The following is a 25359-nucleotide window of genomic DNA, read 5'->3' as shown; positions in this document are numbered from 1 at the left end:
CATGTGGAGTGTCTGGGGTAAACCATGGAAAGTTTTGTGGGGCCTTGATGTAGAAAGGGAGCTGTGGTTTCAGTGCATTACACATGACAGCTAGAGACTGAGCATGAACGAATGAGGCCTTTGTTGTCTTTTCCTAGCACTACCTCGCACGTGCTTGGGGGGGGAGGGGATGCTATTTCATATATATATATATATATATATATATATATATATATATATATATATATATATATATATATTTTTTTATACTTTGTCGCTGTCTCCCGCGTTTGCGAGGTAGCGCAAGGAAACAGACGAAAGAAATGGCCCCCCCCCCCCATACACATGTATATACATACGTCCACACACGCAAATATACATACCTACACAGCTTTCCATGGTTTATCCCAGACGCTTCACATGCCTTGATTCAATCCACTGACAGCACGTCAACCCCGGTATACCACATCGCTCCAATTCACTCTATTCCTTGCCCTCCTTTCACCCTCCTGCATGTTCAGGCCCCGATCACACAAAATCTTTTTCACTCCATCTTTCCACCTCCAATTTGGTCTCCCTCTTCTCCTTGCTCCCTCCACCTCCGACACATATATCCTCTTGGTCAATCTTTCCTCACTCATCCTCTCCATGTGCCCAAACCACTTCAAAACACCCTCTTCTGCTCTCTCAACCACGCTCTTTTTATTTCCACACATCTCTCTTACCCTTACGTTACTCACTCGATCAAACCACCTCACACCACACATTGTCCTCAAACATCTCATTTCCAGCACATCCATCCTCCTGCGCACAACTCTATCCATAGCCCACGCCTCGCAACCATACAACATTGTTGGAACCACTATTCCTTCAAACATACCTATTTTTGCTTTCCGAGATAATGTTCTCGACTTCCACACATTCTTCAAGGCCCCCAGAATTTTCGCCCCCTCCCCCACCCTATGATCCACTTCCGCTTCCATGGTTCCATCCGCTGCCAGATCCACTCCCAGATATCTAAAACACTTCACTTCCTCCAGTTTTTCTCCATTCAAACTCACCTCCCAATTGACTTGACCCTCAACCCTACTGTACCTAATAACCTTGCTCTTATTCACTTTTACTATTAACTTTCTTCTTCCACACACTTTACCAAACTCAGTCACCAGCTTCTGCAGTTTCTCACATGAATCAGCCACCAGCGCTGTATCATCAGCGAACAACAACTGACTCACTTCCCAAGCTCTCTCATCCCCAACAGACTTCATACTTGCCCCTCTTTCCAAAACTCTTGCATTTACCTCCCTAACAACCCCATCCATAAACAAATTAAACAACCATGGAGACATCACACATCCCTGCCGCAAACCTACATTCACTGAGAACCAATCACTTTCCTCTCTTCCTACACGTACACATGCCTTACATCCTCGATAAAAACTTTTCACTGCTTCTAACAACTTTCCTCCCACACCATATATTCTTAATACCTTCCACAGAGCATCTCTATCAACTCTATCATATGCCTTCTCCAGATCCATAAATGCTACATACAAATCCATTTGCTTTTCTAAGTATTTCTCACATACATTCTTCAAAGCAAACACCTGATCCACACATCCTCTACCACTTCTGAAACCGCACTGTATATATATATATATATATATATATATATATATATATATATATATATATATATATATATATATATATATTTTTTTTTCTTTTTTTTTATACTTTGTCGCTGTCTCCCGCGTTTGCGAGGTAGCGCAAGGAAACAGACGAAAGAAATGGCCCAACCCCCCCCATACACATGTATACACATACGTCCACACACGCAAATATACATACCTATACAGCTTTCCATGGTTTACCCCAGACGCTTCACATGCCTTGATTCAATCCACTGACAGCACGTCAACCCCGGTATACCACATCGCTCCAATTCACTCTATTCCTTGCCCTCCTTTCACCCTCCTGCATGTTCAGGCCCCGATCACACAAAATCTTTTTCACTCCATCTTTCCACCTCCAATTTGGTCTCCCGCTTCTCCTCGTTCCCTCCACCTCCGATACATATATCCTCTTGGTCAATCTTTCCTCACTCATTCTCTCCATGTGCCCAAACCACTTCAAAACACCCTCTTCTGCTCTCTCAACCACGCTCTTTTTATTTCCACACATCTCTCTTACCCTTACGTTACTCACTCGATCAAACCACCTCACACCACACATTGTCCTCAAACATCTCATTTCCAGCACATCCATCCTCCTGCGCACAACTCTATCCATAGCCCACGCCTCGCAACCATACAACATTGTTGGAACCACTATTCCTTCAAACATACCCATTTTTGCTTTCCGAGATAATGTTCTCGACTTCCACACATTCTTCAAGGCCCCCAGAATTTTCGCCCCCTCCCCCACCCTATGATCCACTTCCGCTTCCATCCGCTGCCAGATCCACTACCAGATATCTAAAACACTTCACTTCCTCCAGTTTTTCTCCATTCAAACTCACCTCCCAATTGACTTGACCCTCAACCCTACTGTACCTAATAACCTTGCTCTTATTCACATTTACTCTTAACTTTCTTCTTCCATATATATATATATATATATATATATATATATATATATATATATATATATATATATATATATATATATATATATATATATTTTTTGCTGTCTCCTGCATTTGCGAGGTATCGCAAGGAAACAGACGAAAGAAATGGCCCAACCCACCCCCATACACATGTATATACATACGTCCACACGCAAATATACATACCTACACAGCTTTCCATGGTTTACCCCAGACGCTTCACATGCCCTGATTCAATCCACTGACAGCACGTCAACCCCAGTATGCCTCATCGATCCAATTCACTCTATTCCTTGCCCTCCTTTCACCCTCCTGCATGTTCAGGCCCCGATCACACAAAATCTTTTTCACTCCATCTTTCCACCAATTTGGTCTCCCACTTCTCCTCGTTCCCTCCACCTCCGACACATATATCCTCTTGGTCAATCTTTCCTCACTCATTCTCTCCATGTGCCCAAACCATTTCAAAACACCCTCTTCTGCTCCCTCAACCACACTCTTTTTATTTCCACACATCTCTCTTACCCTTACGTTACTTACTCGATCAAACCACCTCACACCACACATTGTCCTCAAACATCTCATTTCCAGCACATCCATCCTGCTGCACACAACTCTATCCATAGCCCATGCCTCGCAACCATACAACGTTGTTGGAACCACTATTCCTTCAAACATACCCATTTTTGCTTTCCGAGATAATGTTCTCGACTTCCACACATTCTTCAAGGCTCCCAGGATTTTCGCCCCCTCCCCCACCCTATGATCCACTTCCGCTTCCATGGTTCCATCCGCTGCCAGATCCACTCCCAGATATCTAAAACACTTTACTTCCTCCAGTTTTTCTCCATTCAAACTTACCTCTCAATTGACTTGACCCTCAACCCTACTGTACCTAATAACCTTGCTCTTATTCACATTTACTCTTAACTTTCTTCTTTCACACACTTTACCAAACTATATATATATATATATATATATATATATATATATATATATATATATATATATATATACAATGTACATTGAGATGTATAGGTATGTATATTTGCTTGTGTGGACGTGTATATATATTCATGTGTATGTGGGTGGGTTGGGCCATTCTTTCGTCTGTTTCCTTGCACTACCTCGCTAACGTGGGAGACAGCGACAAAGCAAAATAATAATAATATATATATATATATATATATAATAATAATATATATATATATATATATATATATATATATATATATATATATATATATATATATATATATATATATATATATATATCACTAATACTCTTACTTCTTCATCCCACCACACAATACCCTTTCTAAACAGCCCACCTCCCACTCTTCTCATGCCACAAGCATCTTTTGCGCAATCCATCACTGATTCCCTAAATACATCCCATTCCTCCCCGACTCCCCTTACTTCCATTGTTCTCACCTTTTTCCATTCTGTACACAGTCTCTCCTGGTACTTCCCCACACAGGTCTCCTTCCCAAGCTCACTTACTCTCACCACCTTCTTCACCCCAACATTCACTCCTCTTTTCTGAAAACCCATACTAATCTTCACCTTAGCCTCCACAAGATAATGATCAGACATCCCTCCAGTTGCACCTCTCAGCACATTAACATCCAAAAGTCTCTCTTTCGCACGCCTGTCAATTAACACGTAATCCAATAACGCTCTCTGGCCATCTCTCCTACTTACATAAGTATACTTATGTATATCTCGCTTTTTAAACCAGGTATTCCCAATCATCAGTCCTTTTTCAGCACATAAATCTACAAGCTCTTCACCATTTCCATTTACAACACTGAACACCCCATGCATACCAATTATTCCCTCAACTGCCACATTACTCACCTTTGCATTCAAATCACCCATCACTATAACCCGGTCTCGTGCATCAAAACCGCTAACACACTCATTTAGCTGCTCCCAAAACACTTGCCTCTCATGATCTTTCTTCTCATGCCCAGGTGCATATGCACCAATAATCACCCACCTCTCTCCATCAACTTTCAATTTTACCCATATTAATCGAGAATTTACTTTCTTACATTCTATCACATACTCCCACAACTCCTGCTTCAGGAGTATTGCTACTCCTTCCCTTGCTCTTGTCCTCTCACTAACCCCTGACTTCACTCCCCAGACATTTCCAAACCACTCTTCCCCTTTACCCTTGAGCTTCGTTTCACTCAGAGCCAAAACATCCAGGTTCCTTTCCTCAAACATACTACCTATCTCTCCTTTTTTCACATCTTGGTTACATCCACACACATTTAGGCACCCCACTCTGAGCCTTCGAGGAGGATGATCACTCCCCGCGTGACTCCTTCTTCTGTTTCCCATTTTAGAAAGTTAATACAAGGAGGGGAGGATTTCCGGCCCCCCGCTCCCGTCCCCTCTAGTCGCTTTCTACGACACGCGAGGAATACGTGGGAAGTATTCTTTCACCCCTATCCCCAGGGATAATATACATATATATATACATATACACACACACACACACACACACACACACGCACATCCACACACACACACACACATACATATATATACATATGAAAAATGTAAGAAACAATTTAGAAAACAAAAGAGAAGAGAGAGGCATTTGGACGATTTTTGCAGGGAAAAAATGCAATTGAGTAGGAGAAGTATAAAAGAAAGAGACAGGAGGTCAAGAGAAAGGTGCAAGAGGTGAAAAAAAGGGCAAATGAGAGTTGGGGTGAGAGACTATCAGTAAATTTTAGGGAGAATAAAAAGATGTTCTGGAAGGAGGTAAATAGGGTGCGTAAGACAAGGGAGCAAATAGGAACTTCAGTGAAGGGCGTAAATGGGGAGGTGATAACAAGTAGCGGTGATGTGAGAAGGAGATGGAATGAGTATTTTGAAGGTTTGTTGAATGTGTCTGATGACAGAGTGGCAGATATAGGGTGTTTTGGTCGAGGTGGTGTGCAAAGTGAGAGGGTTAGGGAAAATGATTTGGTAAACAGAGAAGAGGTAGTAAAAGCTTTGCGGAAGATGAAAGCCGGCAAGGCAGCAGGTTTGGATGGTATTGCAGTGGAATTTATTAAAAAAGGGGGTGACTGTATTGTTGACTGGTTGGTAAGGTTATTTAATGTATGTATGACTCATGGTGAGGTGCCTGAGGATTGGCGGAATGCGTGCATAGTGCCATTGTACAAAGGCAAAGGGGATAAGAGTGAGTGCTCAAATTACAGAGGTATAAGTTTGTTGAGTATTCCTGGTAAATTATATGGGAGGGTATTGATTGAGAGGGTGAAGGCATGTACAGAGCATCAGATTGGGGAAGAGCAGTGCGGTTTCAGAAGTGGTAGAGGATGTGTGGATCAGGTGTTTGCTTTGAAGAATGTATGTGAGAAATACTTAGAAAAGCAAATGGATTTGTATGTAGCATTTATGGATCTGGAGAAGGCATATGATAGAGTTGATAGAGATGCTCTGTGGAAGGTATTAAGAATATATGGTGTTGGAGGCAAGTTGTTAGAAGCAGTGAAAAGTTTTTATCGAGGATGTAAGGCATGTGTACGTGTAGGAAGAGAGGAAAGTGATTGGTTCTCAGTGAATGTAGGTTTGCGGCAGGGGTGTGTGATGTCTCCATGGTTGTTTAATTTGTTTATGGATGGGGTTGTAAGGGAGGTAAATGCAAGAGTCCTGGAAAGAGGGGCAAGTATGAAGTCTGTTGGGGATGAGAGAGCTTGGGAAGTGAGTCAGTTGTTGTTCGCTGATGATACAGCGCTGGTGGCTGATTCATGTGAGAAACTGCAGAAGCTGGTGACTGAGTTTGGTAAAGTGTGTGGAAGAAGAAAGTTGAGAGTAAATGTGAATAAGAGCAAGGTTATTAGGTACAGTAGGGGTGAGGGTCAAGTCAATTGGGAGGTGAGTTTGAATGGAGAAAAACTGGAGGAAGTGAAGTGTTTTAGATATCTGGGAGTGGATCTGGCAGCGGATGGAACCATGGAAGCGGAAGTGGATCATAGGGTGGGGGAGGGGGCGAAAATTTTGGGAGCCTTGAAAAATGTGTGGAAGTCGAGAACATTATCTCGGAAAGCAAAAATGGGTATGTTTGAGGGAATAGTGGTTCCAACAATGTTGTATGGTTGCGAGGCGTGGGCTATGGATAGAGATGTGCGCAGGAGGATGGATGTGCTGGAAATGAGATGTTTGAGGACAATGTGTGGTGTGAGGTGGTTTGATCGAGTAAGTAACGTAAGGGTAAGAGAGATGTGTGGAAATAAAAAGAGCGTGGTTGAGAGAGCAGAAGAGGGTGTTTTGAAATGGTTTGGGCACATGGAGAGAATGAGTGAGGAGAGATTGACCAAGAGGATATATGTGTCGGAGGTGGAGGGAACGAGGAGAAGAGGGAGACCAAATTGGAGGTGGAAAGATGGAGTGAAAAAGATTTTGTGTGATCGGGGCCTGAACATGCAGGAGGGTGAAAGGAGGGCAAGGAATAGAGTGAATTGGAGTCATGTGGTATACAGGGGTTGACGTGCTGTCAGTGGATTGAATCAAGGCATGTGAAGCGTCTGGGGTAAACCATGGAAAGCTGTGTAGGTATGTATATTTGCGTGTGTGGACGTGTGTATGTACATGTGTATGGGGGGGGGGGGTTGGGCCATTTCTTTCGTCTGTTTCCTTACGCTACCTCGCAAACGCGGGAGACAGCGACAAAGTATAAAAAAAAAAAAAAAAAAAAAAAAAAAAAAAAAAAAATATATATATATATATATATGTATGTATGTGAAGGGCGCAAATGGGGAGGTGATAACAAGTAGTGGTGAGGTAAGAAGGAGATGGAGTGAGTATTTTGAAGGTTTGTTGAATGTGTTTGATGATAGAGTGGCAGATATAGGGTGTTTTGGTCGAGGTGGTGTGCAAAGTGAGAGGGTTAGGGAAAATGATTTGGTAAACAGAGAAGAGGTAGTGAAAGCTTTGCGGAAGATGAAAGCCGGCAAGGCAGCAGGTTTGGATGGTATTGCAGTGGAATTTATTAAAAAAGGGGGTGACTGTATGGTTGACTGGTTGGTAAGGTTATTTAATGTATGTATGACTCATGGTGAGGTGCCTGAGGATTGGCAGAATGCGTGCATAGTGCCATTGTACAAAGGCAAAGGGGATAAGAGTGAGTGCTCAAATTACAGAGGCATAAGTTTGTTGAGTATTCCTGGTAAATTCATATATATGGGAGGGTATTGATTGAGAGGGTGAAGGCATGTACAGAGCATCAGATTGGGGAAGAGCAGTGTGGTTTCAGAAGTGGTAGAGGATGTGTGGATCAGGTGTTTGCTTTGAAGAATGTATGTGAGAAATACTTAGAAAAGCAAATGGATTTGTATGTAGCATTTATGGATCTGGAGAAGGCATATGATAGAGTTGATAGAGATCCTCTGTGGAAGGTATTAAGAATATATGGTGTGGGAGGAAAGTTGTTAGAAGCAGTGAAAAGTTTTTATCGAGGATGTAAGGCATGTGTACGTGCAGGAAGAGAGGAAAGTGATTGGTTCTCAGTGAATGTAGGTTTGCGGCAGGGGTGTGTGATGTCTCCATGGTTGTTTAATTTGTTTATGGATGGGGTTGTTAGGGAGGTAAATGCAAGAGTTTTGGAAAGAGGGACAAGTATGAAGTCTGTTGGGGATGAGAGAGCTTGGGAAGTGAGTCAGTTGTTGTTCGCTGACGATACAGCGCTGGTGGCTGATTCATGTGAGAAACTGCAGAAGCTGGTGACTGAGTTTAGTAAAGTGTGTGGAAGAAGAAAGTTAAGAGTAAATGTGAATAAGAGCAAGGTTATTAGGTACAGTAGGGTTGAGGGTCAAGTCAATTGGGAGGTGAGTTTGAATGGAGAAAAACTGGAGGAAGTGAAGTGTTTTAGATATCTGGGAGTGGATCTGGCAGCGGATGGAACCATGGAAGCGGAAGTGGATCATTGGGTGGGGGAGGGGGCGAAAATTCTGGGGGCCTTGAAGAATGTGTGGAAGTCGAGAACATTATCTCGGAAAGCAAAAATGGGTATGTTTGAAGGAATAGTGGTTCCAACAATGTTGTATGGTTGCGAGGCGTGGGCTATGGATAGAGTTGTGCACAGGAGGATGGATGTGCTGGAAATGAGATGTTTGAGGACAATGTGTGGTGTGAGGTGGTTTGATCGAGTGAGTAACGTAAGGGTAAGAGAGATGTGTGGAAATAAAAAAAGCGTGGTTGAGAGAGCAGAAGAGGGTGTTTTGAAGTGGTTTGGGCACATGGAGAGAATGAGTGAGGAAAGATTGACCAAGAGGATATATGTGTCGGAGGTGGAGGGAACGAGGAGAAGAGGGAGACCAAATTGGAGGTGGAAAGATGGAGTGAAAAAGATTTTGTGTGATCGGGGCCTGAACATGCAGGAGGGTGAAAGGAGGGCAAGGAATAGAGTGAATTGGAGCGATGTGGTATACCGGGGTTGACGTGCTGTCAGTGGATTGAATCAAGGCATGTGAAGCGTCTGGGGTAAACCATGGAAAGCTGTGTAGGTATGTATATTTGCGTGTGTGGACGTATGTATATACATGTGTATGGGGTGGGGGTTGGGCCATTTCTTTCGTCTGTTTCCTTGCGCTACCTCGCAAACGCGGGAGACAGCGACAAAGTATAATAAAAAAAAAAAAAAAAATATATATATATATATATATATATATATATATATATATATATATAAATATATATATATATATATATATATATATATATATATATATATATATATATATATAGGGGTAGTGAGTGGTGGGATGAAGAAGTAAGAGTATTAGTGAAAGAGGAGAGAGAGGCATTTGGACGATTTTTGCAGGGAAAAAATGCAATTGAGTGGGAGATGTATAAAAGAAAGAGACAGGAGGTCAAGAGAAAGGTGCGAGAGGTGAAAAAAAGGGCAAATGAGAGTTGGGGTGAGAGAGTATCATTAAATTTTAGGGAGAATAAAAAGATGTTCTGGAAGGAGGTAAATAAAGTGCGTAAGACAAGGGAGCAAATGGGAACTTCAGTGAAGGGCGCAAATGGGGAGGTGATAACAAGTAGTGGTGATGTGAGAAGGAAATGGAGTGAGTATTTTGAAGGTTTGTTGAATGTGTTTGATGATAGAGTGGCAGATATAGGGTGTTTTGGTCGAGGTGGTGTGCAAAGTGAGAGGGTTAGGGAAAATGATTTGGTAAACAGAGAAGAGGTAGTAAAAGCTCTGACAAAGATGAAAGCTGGCAAGGCAGTGGAATTTATTAAAAAAGGGGGTGACTGTATTGTTGACTGGTTGGTAAGGTTATTTAATGTATGTATGATTCATGGTGAGGTGCCTGAGGATTGGTGGAATGCGTGCATAGTGCCATTGTACAAAGGCGAAGGGGATAAGAGTGAGTGCTCAAATTACAGAGGTATAAGTTTGTTGAGTATTCCTGGTAAATTATATGGGAGGGTATTGATTGAGAGGGTGAAGGCATGTACAGAGCATCAGACTGGGGAAGAGCAGTGTGGTTTCAGAAGTGGTAGAGGATGTGTGGATCAGGTGTTTGCTTTGAAGAATGTATGTGAGAAATACTTAGAAAAGCAAATGGATTTGTATATAGCATTTATGGATCTGGAGAAGGCATATGATAAGAGTTGATAGAGATGCTCTGTGGAAGGTACTAAGAATATATGGTGTGGGAAGCAAGTTGTTAGAAGCAGTGAAAAGTTTTTATCAAGGATGTAAGGCATGTGTACGTGTAGGAAGAGAGGAAAGTGATTGGTTCTCAGTGAATGTAGGTTTGCGACAGGGGTGTGTGATGTCTCCATGGTTGTTTAATTTGTTTATGGATGGGGTTGTTAGGGAGGTGAATGCAAGAGTTTTGGAAAGAGGGGCAAGTATGAAGTCTGTTGGGGATGAGAGAGCTTGGGAAGTGAGTCAGTTGTTGTTCGCTGATGATACAGCGCTGGTGGCTGATTCATGTGAGAAACTGCAGAAGCTGGTGACTGAGTTTGGTAAAGTGTGTGGAAGAAGAAAGTTAAGAGTAAATGTGAATAAGAGCAAGGATATTAGGTACAGTACGGTTGAGGGTCAAGTCAATTGGGAGGTAAGTTTGAATGGAGAAAAATTGGAGGAAGTAAAGTGTTTTAGATATCTGGGAGTGGATCTGGCAGCAGATGGAACCATGGAAGTGGAAGTGAATCATAGGGTGGGGGAGGGGGTGAAAATCCTGGGAGCCTTGAAGAATGTTTGGAAGTCGAGAACATTATCTCCGAAAGCAAAAATGGCTATGTTTGAAGGAATAGTGGTTCCAACAATGTTGTATGGTTGCAAGGCGTGGGCTATGGACAGAGTTGTGCGCAGGAGGGTGGTGGTGCTGGAAATGAGATGTTTGAGGACAATATGTGGTGTGAGGTGGTTTGATCGAGTAAGTAATGTAAGGGTAAGAGAGATGAGTGGAAATAAAAAGAGTATGGTTGAGAGAGCAGAAGAGGGTGTTTTGAAATGGTTTGGGCACATGGAGAGAATGAGTGAGGAAAGATTGACCAAGAGGATATATGTGTCGGAGGTGGACGGAACGAGGAGAAGTGGGAGACCAAATTGGAGGTGGAAAGATGGAGTGAAAAAGATTTTGAGTGATCGGGGCCTGAACATGCAGGAGGGTGAAAGGCGGGTAAGGAATAGAGTGAATTGGATCGATGTGGTATACCGGGGTCGACGTGCTGTCAATGGATTGAATCAGGGCATGTGAAGCATCTGGGGTAAACCATGGAAAGTTCTGTGGGGCCTGGATGTGGAAAGGGAGCTGTGGTTTCGGGCATTATTGCATGACAGCTAGAGACAGTGTGAACGAATGGGGCCTTTGTTGTCTTTTCCGAGCACTACCTCACACACATGAGGGGGGAGGGGGATGTTATTCCATGTGTGGCGAGGTGGCGATGGATAAAGGCAGACAGTGTGAATTGTGTGCATGTGGATATATGTATGTGTCTGTGTGTGTATATATATGTGTACATTGAGATGTATGGGTATGTATATTTGCGTGTGGGGACGTGTATGTATATACATGTGTATGGGGGTGGGTTGGGCCATTGCTTTTGTCTGTTTCCTTGCGCTACCTTGCAAATGCGGGAGACAGTGATAAATCAAAATAAATATATATAAATATATATTATCCCTGGGGATAGAGGAGAAAGAAAACTTCCCATGTATTCCCTGCGTGTCGTAGAAGGCGACTAAAAGGGAAGGGAGTGGGGTGCTGGAAATCCTCCCCTCTCATTTTTTTTTTTTTTCTTTTCAAAAGAAGGAACAGAGAAGGGGGCCAGATGAGGATATTCCCTCAAAGGCCCAGTCCTCTGTTCTTAACGCTACCTCGCTAATGCGGGAAATGGTGAATAGTATGAAAGAGGGGCAAGTATGAAGTCTGTTGGGGATGAGAGAGCTTGGGAAGTCAGTTGTTGTTCGCTGATGATACAGTGCTGGTGGCTGATTCATGTGAGAAACTGCAGAAGCTGGTGACTGACTTTGGAAAAGTGTGTGGAAGAAGAAAGTTAAGAGTAAATGTGAATAAGAGCAAGGTTATTAGGTACAGTAGGGTTGAGGGTCAAGTCAATTGGGAGGTAAGTTTGAATGGAGAAAAACTGGAGGAAGTGAAGTGTTTTAGATATCTGGGAGTGGATCTGGCAGCGGATGGAACCATGGAAGCGGAAGTGGATCATAGGGTGGGGGAGGGGGCGAAAATCCTGGGGGCCTTGAAGAATGTGTGGAAGTCGAGAACATTATCTCGGAAAGCAAAAATGGGTATGTTTGAAGGAATAGTGGTTCCAACAATGTTGTATGGTTGCGAGGTGTGGGCTATGGATAGAGTTGTGCGCAGGAGGATGGATGTGCTGGAGATGAGATGTTTGAGGACAATGTGTGGTGTGAGGTGGTTTGATCGAGTGAGTAACGTAAGGGTAAGAGATATGTATGGAAATAAAAAGAGTGTGGTTGAGAGAGCCGAAGAGGGTGTTTTGAAGTGGTTTGGGCACATGGAGAGGATGAGTGAGGAAAGATTGACCAAGAGGATATATGTGTCGGAGGTGGAGGGAACAAGGAGAAGAGGGAGACCAAATTGGAGGTGGAAAGATGGAGTGAAAAAGATTTTGTGTGATCGGGGCCTGAACATGCAGGAGGGTGAAAGGAGGGCAAGGAATAGAGTGAATTGGAGCGATGTGGTATACCGGGGTTGACGTGCTGTCAGTGGATTGAATCAAGGCATGTGAAGCGTCTGGGGTAAACCATGGAAAGCTGTGTAGGTATGTATATTTGCGTGTGTGGACGTATGTATATACATGTGTATGGGTGGGGGTTGGGCCATTTCTTTCGTCTGTTTCCTTGCGCTACCTCGCAAACGCGGGAGACAGCGACAAAGTATAATAAAAAAAAATAAAATAATATATAGTGGTGATGTGAGGAGATGGAGTGAGTATTTTGAAGGTTGTTGAATGTGTTTGATGATAGAGTGGCAGATATAGGGTGTCTTGGTCGAGGTGGTGTGCAAAGTAAGAGGGTTGGGGAAAATGATTTGGTAAACAGAGAAGAGGTAGTAAAAGCTTTGCGGAAGATGAAAGCCGGCAAGGCGGCAGGTTTGGATGGTATTGCAGTGGAATTTATTAAAAAAGGGGGTGACTGTATTGTTGACTGGTTGGTAAGGTTATTTAATGTATGTATGACTCATGGTGAGGTGCCTGAGGATTGGCGGAATGCGTGCATAGTGCCATTGTACAAAGGCAAAGGGGATAAGAGTGAGTGCTCAAATTACAGAGGCATAAGTTTGTTGAGTATTCCTGGTAAATTATATGGGAGGGTGTTGATTGAGAGGGTGAAGGCATGTACAGAGCATCAGACTGGGGAAGAGCAGTGTGGTTTCAGAAGTGGTAGAGGATGTGTGGATCAGGTGTTTGCTTTGAAGAATGTATGTGAGAAATACTTAGAAAAGCAAATGGATTTGTATGTAGCATTTATGGATCTGGAGAAGGCATATGATAGAGTTGATAGAGATGCTCTGTGGAAGGTATTAAGAATATATGGTGTGGGTGGCAAGTCGTTAGAAGCAGTGAAAAGTTTTTATCGAGGATGTAAGGCATATGTACGTGTAGGAAGAGAGGAAAGTGATTGGTTCTCAGTGAATGTAGGTTTGCGGCAGGGGTGTGTGATGTCTCCATGGTTGTTTAATTTGTTTATGGATGGGGTTGTTAGGGAAGTGAATGCAAGAGTTTTGGAAAGAGGGGCAAGAATGAAGTCTGTTGTGGATGAGAGAGCTTGGGAAGTGAGTCAGTTGTTGTTCGCTGATGATACAGCGCTGGTGGCTGATTCATGTGAGAAACTGCAGAAGCTGGTGACTGAGTTTGGTAAAGTGTGTGAAAGAAGAAAGTTAAGAGTAAATGTGAATAAGAGCAAGGTTATTAGGTACAGTAGGGTTGAGGGTCAAGTCAATTGGGAGGTAAGTTTGAATGGAGAAAAACTGGAGGAAGTAAAGTGTTTTAGATATCTGGGAGTGGATCTGGCAGCGGATGGAACCATGGAAGCGGAAGTGAATCATAGGATGGGGGAGGGGGCGAAAATCCTGGGAGCCTTGAAGAATGTGTGGAAGTCGAGAACATTATCTCGGAAAGCAAAAATGGGTATGTTTGAAGGAATAGTGGTTCCAACAATGTTGTATGGTTGCGAGGCGTGGGCTATGGATAGAGTTGTGCGCAGGAGGGTGGATGTGCTGGAAATGAGATGTTTGAGGACAATGTGTGGTGTGAGGTGGTTTGATCGAGTAAGTAATGTAAGGGTAAGAGAGATGTGTGGAAATAAAAAGAGCGTGGTTGAGAGAGCAGAAGAGGGTGTTTTGAAATGGTTTGGGCACATGGAGAGAATGAGTGAGGAAAGATTGACCAAGAGGATATATGTGTTGGAGGTGGAGGGAACGAGGAGAAGTGGGAGACCAAATTGGAGGTGGAAAGATGGAGTGAAAAAGATTTTGAGTGATGGGGGCCTGAACATGCTGGAGGGTGAAAGGCGGGCAAGGAATAGAGTGAATTGGATCGATGTGGTATACCGGGGTTGACGTGCTGTCAGTGGATTGAATCAGGGCATGTGAAGCGTCTGGGGTAAACCATGGAAAGTTGTGTGGGGCCTGGATGTGGAAAGGGAGCTGTGATTTCGGGCATTATTGCATGACAGCTGGAGACTGAGTGTGAACGAATGGGGCCTTTGTTATCTTTTCCTAGCGCTACTTCGCACACATGAGGGGGATGGTATTCCATGTGTGGCGAGGTGGCGATGGGAATGAATAAAGGCAGGCAGTGTGAATTGTGTGCATGGGTATATATGTATGTCTGTGTGTGTATATATATGTGTACATTGAGACGTATGGGTGTGTATGTTTGCGTGTGTGGACGTGTGTGTATATACATGTGTATGGGGGTGGGTTGGGCCATTTCTTTCTTCTGTTTCCTTGCGTTACCTCGCAAATGCGGGAGACAGCGACAAAGCAAAATAAATAAAAAATAGGAGCTGTCCTGGGTAATTTCGGTGATATGGAAGGAGAGATAAGGGAGAGATCAGTACAGGGTAGAAGAGTCTTTGGGTCCCTTAATAGAAAAATGAAGGGTAGAGGTATAAGTATGGAAATGAAGGGAGGATTAAGGGACAGCATAGTCCTCCGAAACCCGATCTATGCAGTTGAAACATGGACATGAAATGAGTCACAGAGGTCAAGAATCCAAGCTGTGGAAATGAGCAATTTGAGAAAAGCATGAGATGTGACTAGATGAAATGAAGAAAGAAATGAAGGGGTGTATGAGAGATGCAGGGAATGCAAAGGGAATGAACTGCCGAGTGGATGAAATGTAATACTTTGAGGTGCTTTGAGCACGTGGAAAGAATGCAAGGCTTGGAATTTACAATAAGAGTATATGATGGTACAATTAAAGGGGTTGGTGTGAAAGGAAGACCACCTGTGACATGGGAAAATAGGGTGAAGGAATACTGGAGGGAGAGAAATGGTAGAAGAATGTGTGGAATTGTGTATGCGAGGAAGGCATGTAAGGACAGGCATAAGTGGAGACTCTTTTGCCATCACCACCCCTTGATGGGAGTTCCTGTATGGAATGGGCATCAGAGACATAGATAGATAGGAAGGAGTGGGATTCCTGCACCATATGGATGCATAGAGCTAACACAGAGGCACCTGGTGTCTATGTTACACAGGTGGGTAGAGCTTACCGAGAGGAGCCTAAGTTTCCTACTGACTGCTGTACCTGAATATTTTATTTATACTGGCCAATTTGCATTGAAAGTCATTGAGTATAAAATGTTTTTTACACAGTTCTCTTCCTTAGGCTTTTAGCTAACTCCTGAACTAATTGCCATTTTGATACTACTAAAAATGAGACAAAAAATGCAGAAGCTAAGTGTGCCAGTGCAGCCACTGACTGCTACTGCACAAACATAAATATTCTATTTTACTTACACTGTTCTCTTCATCAGTTTTCTTGCTGACTCATGAATTAATTAGCATTTAGATACAAAAACAGCAAATAAAATGGGTGTCAGATGCAGAGTGAGCCACCATGGCTAGGTAACCAGCTTGAGAGGTCCATGAATTTGGCCTGGGGTAATTATCGATGAGTTTGGGGGTGTTAACTACAAAAAGATAATCAACGTGCACATCACAGAATCATGTAAAGCTAAATCCGTAACGTTTGAATGCTAAACTGTATGCCACAAAGCTGTTATATATTTTATCTTATATGGTTATAATAATAAATAGTGAAAAAAAAAAAAGAAATTACTTGCACATGCACTACTGTTTATGAAAGTGGTGTGCTTTAACCATGTTAACTCTATGTGCAGGTAAAGAAAACATTATCAACTGGATGCAGTAGACCCCTGGGTTATGTAATTAGAGGCCTTGGTATAGTATATTTAGTATATTTTGTCGAGCTTGGTAAAAAGGAATTAATATATATAAATTTAATACATATAAACTGCAAATACATTATAGTACTAGATCATAAAAACTAAATCTCAGTAATGCAAATTTTAGTAAGGTTATAACTTGCTCTTGTTAAAAGTTTTGATGAACATTAAAGTTTGTCATAACTGTAGTTCACCAATATCAATACTATTTGTGCTCAATACTGGTGCTCCAACAGAAATACTCATCCCTTGTATTTCTGGAGAAGCTATGTGGACAACAGCAGTTGCATGGACACCAAACTTCATGGATGACCCTCTAGTGGCTGCCAAAGTTAACATAGGTTCCTGGGTGCGTTCACCTGTACCTGGAACAACGCTCACCATCTGGCATCGTCTACATCCACCCTCAATCTGTTTTTTTTTTTTGGGGGGGGGGGAAAAGGCTGAATGATATAAAAAAAAGTAATTCGAATAAGTCATACTTGCCATAATTGTATGTCAAGTAAAACATCTTTCCATCACATAAAATATCTGGGTCACAGAAAAACGATTGCATAAGGCAAGAATAGTTTTGTGTAAGACCCTATAATAATGTTTTCAATAGTTATTGGAGCTTATGCCTAAGGTATGGTTTAGATGTATACATAAAATTACTTTGTGTGAAGGGTGTCAGAAACTGATAATGATATACAATAAAAACTGCAAGGTATACTGAAAAATATAAAGAGATAAGTAAAACAAGACTGTTGAAAAATATATTCCTACTAGTGAATTGGTTGTACCAGAAAGAAAGTTATACCTTAAGTTCAATATGGTTGAATGAGGAAATCCTACTGAGTTAGAATCTGAAATATTTAGATAGTATATTATCAAGGATGATGGAATGAATTTAATTTTTCTTTCTAAATGAGCAAAGTGTGAAAGCTCTTGGGAAAAGTCAGTCATGTTTACACATTAATCAATGAAAAAATATCTACATTATCATAATCATCATTATTATACTTTATTGATGTTTCCCGAGTTAGTGAGGTAACGCCAGGAAACAGACCAAGAAAGACCCATCCACTCATATGCACACATACATGCATATACGTGTACATACACTCATATACATATATGTGTGTATGAAGAGAGTGGTGAGAGTAAGCGAGCTTGGAAAGGAGACTTGTGTGAGGAAGTACCAGGAGAGATTGAGTGTAGAATGGAATAAGGTGACAGCAAATGACATAAGGGGAGTGGGGGAGGAATAGGATTATTTAGGGAAGTGGGGGAGGAATGGGATTATTTAGGGAAGCAGTGATGGCTTGTGCAAAAGATGCTTGTGGCATGTGAAAGGTGAGAGGTGGGCAGATTAGAAAGGTAGTGAGCGGTGGGATGAAGAAGTAATTACCTCCCCATTTGCCCCCTTCACCAATGTTCCCATTTGCTCTTTTGTTTTACGCACTATATTTACCTCCTTTCAAAACATCTTTTTATTCTCTCTAAAATTTAATAATACTCTCTCAAACTCTCATTTGCCCTCTTTTTCACCTCTTGCACCTATCTCTTGATCTGCTGCTTTCTTTTAAACATCTCCCAGTGATTTGCATGACTTCCTTGCAAAAATTGTCCAAATGCTTCTCTCTTCTCTTTTACTAACAATCTTACTTCATCCCACCATTCACTAACTTTCAAATCTGCCCACCTCCCACCTTTCCCATGCCACAAGCATCTTTTGCGCAAGCCATCACTGCTTCCCTAAATAAATCCCATTCCTCCTCCACTCCCCCTATGTCATTTGCTCTCACCTTTTGCCATTCTGCACTTCATCTCTCCTGGTACCTCCTCACACAAAACTCCTTTCCAAACTTACTCTCACCACTCTCTTCTCCCCAGCATTCTCTTTTTTTCTGAAAACCTCTACAAATCTTCACCTTTGCCTCCACTAGATTGTGATCAGACATCCCTCCAGCTGTCCACATCTTAGCACCTTTACATACAAAAGTCTTTCTTTTACAAGCCTATCAATTAACATGTAATCCAATAATGCCCTCTGGCCATCTCTCCTACTCACATATGCATATTTGTATATATCTCTCTTTTTAAACCAGGTATTCCCAATCATTAGTCCTTCTTCAGAACACAAATCCACAAGCTCTTCACCACTTCCATTTACAACACTGAAAACCCCATGTACACCAATTATACCCTCAACTACCACATTACTCACCTTTGCATTCAAATAACCCATCACTATAACCTAGTCTCGTGCATCAAAGCTGCTAACACACTCACTCAGCTGCTCCCAAAACACTTGCCTCTCATGATCTTTCTTCTCGAGACCAGGTGCATAAGCACAAATGATCACCCCTCTCTCTCCATCCACTTTCAGTTTTACCCATATTAATCTAGAGTTTACTTAATTACACTCTATCACATACTCCAACAACTCCTGCTTCAGAAGGAATGCTACTCCTTCCTTTGCTCTTGTCCTTTAATCAACCCCTGACTTAACTCCCAAGACATTCCCAAACCACTCTTTCCCTTTACCTTTAAACTTTGTTTCACTCAGAGCGAAAACATCCCCTGAACTAACATGGAACTAATCTATAGAGAGAATGAAAGTTTGATATGATACACAAACAGCTTGCTGACAGAATCATACCTGGAACTGATGTTTATCTAATGAAAGTTTGATATGATACACAAACAGCTTGCTGACAGAATCATACCTGGAACTGATGTTTATCTATTGTCAAAGAGGTCCAAGAATCTTCTTCATATGGGCTTCCACCATCTATGATTAGATTTCCCCTGAACCTCCTCACAAGCTCATCCTGCCATTAAAAACTAAGTTAAAACAAAATGTAAACAAAACAGCCTACAAGCTACCTCCAATGAGATGTTGCCAAGATGACGGCTAGAATGTAGCCGTATATACTAACAAAGGTTAGGATTCATATCCATCTGTTTGTACATAAACTGACTACCATTTCCATTTCGCAATCCCTTAATATCTTGGCACATGGGGCTGAGGCCTTGCTATCTTAGTGGATTTTCTGAATTATTGTAAATCTTCCTAAACATGAAAATACTGATGATTCTGGAAACAGATATATATTAGGTACTTACCAACATCCATGGGTAAAATATGAAGCAGTTGCAGAGAACGGTGTTCATTTAGGGAACATGAAGTGATTGTAGGGGGGTGGCGATGGGAATTAATAAGGGCAGACTATGAATTATGTACATGTGTATATATGTATATGTCTGTGGGTGTATATATATGTGTACATTCAGATGTATGGGTATGTATATTTGCGTGTGGGGACGTGTATGTATGTACATGTGTATGGGAGTGGGTTGGGCCATTTCTTTCGTCTGTTTCCTTGCGCTACCTCACAAATGTGGGAGACAGCGACAAAGCAAAATATAAATAAATATATATATATATTCTTTTTTATTATTATTTTGCTTTGTCGCTGTCTCCCGCACCTGTGAGGTAGCGCAAGGAAACAGACGAAAGAAATGGCCCAACCCACCCCCACACACATGCACATACACACGTCCACACACGCAAACATACACACCCACACATCCCAACGTACCCCATCGCCACCCCGCCACACACGGAGTAACATCCCCCTCCCCCCTCATGTGCACAAGGCAGTGCCAGGAAAAGACAACAAAGGCCCTATTCGCTCATTCATTTGAATTTATCATACTTTGTTGCTGTCTCCGATGTTAGTGAGGTAGCGCAAGGAAACAGACGAAAGAAATGGCCCAACCCACCCCCACACACATGCATTTATGGATCTGGAGAAGGCATATGATAGAGTTGATAGAGATGCTCTGTGGAAGGTATTAAGAATATATGGTGTGGGAGGAAAGTTGTTAGAAGCAGTGAAAAGTTTTTATCGAGGATGTAAGGCATGTGTACGTGTAGGAAGAGAGGAAAGTGATTGGTTCTCAGTGAATGTAGGTTTGCGGCAGGGGTGTGTGATGTCTCCATGGTTGTTTAATTTGTTTATGGATGGGGTTGTTAGGGAGGTAAATGCAAGAGTTTTGGAAAGAGGGGCAAGTATGAAGTCTGTTGGGGATGAGAGAGCTTGGGAAGTGAGTCAGTTGTTGTTCGCTGATGATACAGCGCTGGTGGCTGATTCATGTGAGAAACTGCAGAAGCTGGTGACTGAGTTTGGTAAAGTGTGTGGAAGAAGAAAGTTAAGAGTAAATGTGAATAAGAGCAAGGTTATTAGGTACAGTAGGGTTGAGGGTCAAGTCAATTGGGAGGTGAGTTTGAATGGAGAAAAACTGGTGGAAGTGAAGTGTTTTAGATATCTGGGAGTGGATCTGGCAGCGGATGGAACCATGGAAGCGGAAGTGGATCATAGGGTGGGGGAGGGGGCGAAAATTCTGGGGGCCTTGAAGAATGTGTGGAAGTCGAGAACATTATCTCGGAAAGCAAAAATGGGTATGTTTGAAGGAATAGTGGTTCCAACAATGTTGTATGGTTGCGAGGCGTGGGCTATGGACAGAGTTATGCGCAGGAGGATGGATGTGCTGGAAATGAGATGTTTGAGGACAATGTGTGGTGTGAGGTGGTTTGATCGAGTGAGTAACGTAAGGGTGAGAGATATGTGTGGAAATAAAAAGAGCGTGGTTGAGAGAGCAGAAGAGGGTGTTTTGAAGTGGTTTGGGCACATGGAGAGAATGAGTGAGGAAAGATTGACCAAGAGGATATATGTGTCGGAGGTGGAGGGAACGAGGAGAAGAGGGAGACCAAATTGGAGGTGGAAAGATGGAGTGAAAAAGATTTTGTGTGACCGGGGCCTGAACATGCAGGAGGGTGAAAGGAGGGCAAGGAATAGAGTGAATTGGAGCGATGTGGTATACCGGGGTTGACGTGCTGTCAGTGGATTGAATCAAGGCATGTGAAGCATCTGGGGTAAACCATGGAAAGCTGTGTAGGTATGTATATTTGCGTGTGTGGACGTATGTATATACATGTGTATGGGGGGAGGTTGGGCCATTTCTTTCGTCTGTTTCCTTGCGCTACCTCGCAAACGCGGGAGACAGCGACAAAGTATAATAAAAAAAATAGTAAAAAATAATATATATATATATATATATATATATATATATATATATATATATATATATATATATATATATATTTTTTTTTTTAAAAATAATAAAAAATAATATATATATATATATATATATATATATATATATATATATATATATTTTTTTTTTTTTTATACTTTGTCGCTGTCTCCCGCGTTTGCGAGGTAGCGCAAGGAAACAGACCAAAGAAATGGCCCAACCCCCCCCCATACACATGTATATACATACGTCCACACACGCAAATATACATACCTACACAGCTTTCCATGGTTTACCCCAGACGCTTCACATGCCTTGATTCAATCCACTGACAGCACGTCAACCCCGGTATACCACATCGCTCCAATTCACTCTATTCCTTGCCCTCCTTTCACCCTCCTGCATGTTCAGGCCCCGATCAGACAAAATATTTTTCACTCCATCTTTCCACCTCCAATTTGGTCTCCCTCTTCTCCTCATTCCCTCCACCTCCGACACATATATCCTCTTGGTCAATCTTTCCTCACTCATTCTCTCCATGTGCCCAAACCACTTCAAAACACCCTCTTCTGCTCTCTCAACCACGCTCTTTTTATTTCCACACATCTCTCTTACCCTTACGTTACTCACTTGATCAAACCACCTCACACCACACATTGTCCTCAAACATCTCATTTCCAGCACATCCATCCTCCTGCGCACAACTCTATTCATAGCCCACGCCTCGCAACCATACAACATTGTTGGAACCACTATTCCTTCAAACATACCCATTTTTGCTTTCCGAGATAATGTTCTCGACTTCCACACATTCTTCAAGGCCCCCAGAATTTTCGCCCCCTCCCCCACCCTATGATCCACTTCCGCTTCCATGGTTCCATCTGCTGCCAGATCCACTCCCAGATATCTAAAACACTTCACTTCCTCCAGTTTTTCTCCATTCAAACTCACCTCCCAATTGACTTGACCCTCAACCCTACTGTACCTAATAACCTTGCCCTTATTCACATTTACTCTTAACTTTCTTCTTCCACACACTTTACCAAACTCAGTCACCAGCTTCTGCAGTTTCTCACATGAATCAGCCACCAGCGCTGTATCATCAGCGAACAACAACTGACTCACTTCCCAAGCTCTCTCATCCCCAACAGACTTCATACTTGCCCCTCTTTCCAAAACTCTTGCATTTACCTCCCTAACAACCCCATCCATAAACAAATTAAACAACCATGGAGACATCACACACCCCTGCCGCAAACCTACATTCACTGAGAACCAATCACTTTCCTCTCTTCCTACACGTACACATGCCTTACATCCTCGATAAAAACTTTTCACTGCTTCTAACAACTTTCCTCCCACACCATATATTCTTAATACCTTCCACAGAACATCTCTATCAACTCTATCATATGCCTTCTCCAGATCCATAAATGCTACATACAAATCCATTTGCTTTTCTAAGTATTTCTCACATACATTCTTCAAAGCAAACACCTGATCCACACATCCTCTACCACTTCTGAAACCACACTGCTCTTCCCCAATCTGATGCTCTGTACATGCCTTCACCCTCTCAATCAATACCCTCCCATATAATTTACCAGGAATACTCAACAAACTTATACCTCTGTAATTTGAGCACTCACTCTTATCCCCTTTGCCTTTGTACAATGGCACTATGCACGCATTCCGCCAATCCTCAGGCACCTCACCATGAGTCATACATACATTAAATAACCTTACCAACCAGTCAACAATACAGTCACCCCCTTTTTTAATAAATTCCACTGCAATACCATCCAAACCTGCTGCCTTGCCGGCTTTCATCTTCCGCAAAGCTTTCACTACCTCTTCTCTGTTTACCAAATCATTTTCCCTAACCCTCTCACTTTGCACACCACCTCGACCAAAACACCCTATATCTGCCACTCTATCATCAAACACATTCAACAAACCTTCAAAATACTCACTCCATCTCCTTCTCACATCACCACTACTTGTTATCACCTCCCCATTTGCGCCCTTCACTGAAGTTCCCATTTGCTCCCTTGTCTTACGCACTTTATTTACCTCCTTCCATATATATATATATATTTTTTTTTTTATTATATTTTGCTTTGTCACTGTCTCCCACGTTTGCGAGGTAGCGCAAGGAAACAGACGAAAGAAATGGCCCAACCCATCCCCATACACATGTATATACATACACATCTACACACGCAAATATACATACCTATACATCTCAATGTACACATATATAAACACACACAGACACATACATATATACCCATGCACACAATCCACAGTCTGCCTTTATTCATTCCCATCACCACCTCGCCACACATGGAATACCATCCCCCTCCCCCCTCATGTGTGCGAGGTAGCGCTAGGAAAAGACAACAAAGGCCCCATTCGTTCCCACTCAGTCTCTAGCTGTCATGCAATAATGCCCGAAAACACAGCTCCCTTTCCACATCCAGGCCCCACACAACTTTCCATGGTTTACCCCAGACGCTTCACATGCCCTGATTCAATCCACTGACAGCACGTCAACCCCAGTATACCACATCGATCCAATTCACTCTATTCCTTGCCCGCCTTTTACCCTCCTGCATGTTCAGGCCCTGATCACTCAAAATCTTTTTCACTCCATCTTTCCACCTCCAATTTGGTCTCCCACTTCTCCTCGTTCCCTCCACCTCCGACACATATATCCTCTTGGTCAATCTTTCCTCACTCATTCTCTCCATGTGCCCAAACCATTTCAAAACACCCTCTTCTGCTCTCTCAACCACGCTCTTTTTATTTTCACACATCTCTCTTACCCTTACATTACTTACTCGATCAAACCACCTCACACCACACATTGTCCTCAAACATCTCATTTCCAGCACATCCACCCTCCTGCGCACACCTCTATCCATAGCCCACGCCTCGCAACCATACAACATTGTTGGAACCACTATTCGTTCAAACATACTCATTTTTGCTTTCCGAGATAATGTTCTCGACTTCCACACATTCTTCAAGGCCCCCAGAATTTTCGCCCCCTCCCCCACCCTATGATCCACTTCCGCTTCCATGGTTCCATCTGCTGCCAGATCCACTCCAAGATATCTAAAACACTTTACTTCCTCCAGTTTTTCTCCATTCAAACTTACCTCCCACTTGACTTGACCCTCAACCCTACTGTACCTAATAACCTTGCTCTTATTCAAATTTACTCTTAACTTTCTTCTTTCACACACTTTACCAAACTCAGTCACCAGCTTCTGCAGTTTCTCACATGAATCAGCCACCAGCACTGTATCATCAGCGAACAACAACTGACTCACTTCCCAAGCTCTCTCATCCACAACAGACTTTATACCTGCCCCTCTTTCCAAAACTCTTGCATTCACCTCCCTAACAACCCCATCCATAAACAAATTAAATAACCATTGAGACATCACACACCCCTGCCGCAAACCTACATTCACTGAGAACCAATCACTTTCCTCTCTTCCTACACGTACACATGCCTTACATCCTCGATAAAAACTTTTCACTGCTTCTAACAACTTTCCTCCCACACCATATATTCTTAATACCTTCCACAGAACATCTCTATCAACTCTATCATATGCCTTCTCCAGATCCATAAATGCTACATACAAATCCATTTGCTTTTCTAAGTATTTCTCACATACATTCTTCAAAGCAAACACCTGATCCACACATCCTCTACCACTTCTGAAAC

At 42.4% G+C, this 25359-nt stretch overlaps 1 protein-coding gene across 7 annotated transcripts in view; it reads right to left on the bottom strand.

Annotated features, from left to right (window-relative positions):
* Positions 1-16528: 16528 nt before the first annotated feature.
* Positions 16529-25359, bottom strand: part of mal (molybdenum cofactor sulfurase) — an 87453-nt gene continuing 78622 nt past the window's right edge. For 5 of the 7 annotated variants that reach the window (XM_071674991.1, XM_071674976.1, XM_071675021.1 and 2 more), the window contains 2 exons: positions 19244-19348; positions 16529-16943 (listed from right to left, as the gene is read on the bottom strand). In XM_071674991.1, coding sequence (XP_071531092.1) covers positions 16710-16943; positions 19244-19348 — 339 coding nt within the window. In that variant the 3' untranslated portion in view covers positions 16529-16709. Of the gene's footprint in view, positions 16976-19243; positions 19349-25359 lie in introns of those variants that run through there. The other 2 variants (XM_071675011.1, XM_071675030.1) reach the window with 2 other exon arrangements.

The sequence above is a fragment of the Panulirus ornatus genome, chromosome 2 (assembly GCF_036320965.1).
Source record: "Panulirus ornatus isolate Po-2019 chromosome 2, ASM3632096v1, whole genome shotgun sequence".
NCBI classification, from domain to species: Eukaryota; Metazoa; Arthropoda; class Malacostraca; order Decapoda; family Palinuridae; genus Panulirus; species Panulirus ornatus.
The sequence above is the reverse complement of the archived record's forward strand: the minus strand, read 5'-3'. Positions and strand labels throughout refer to the sequence as shown.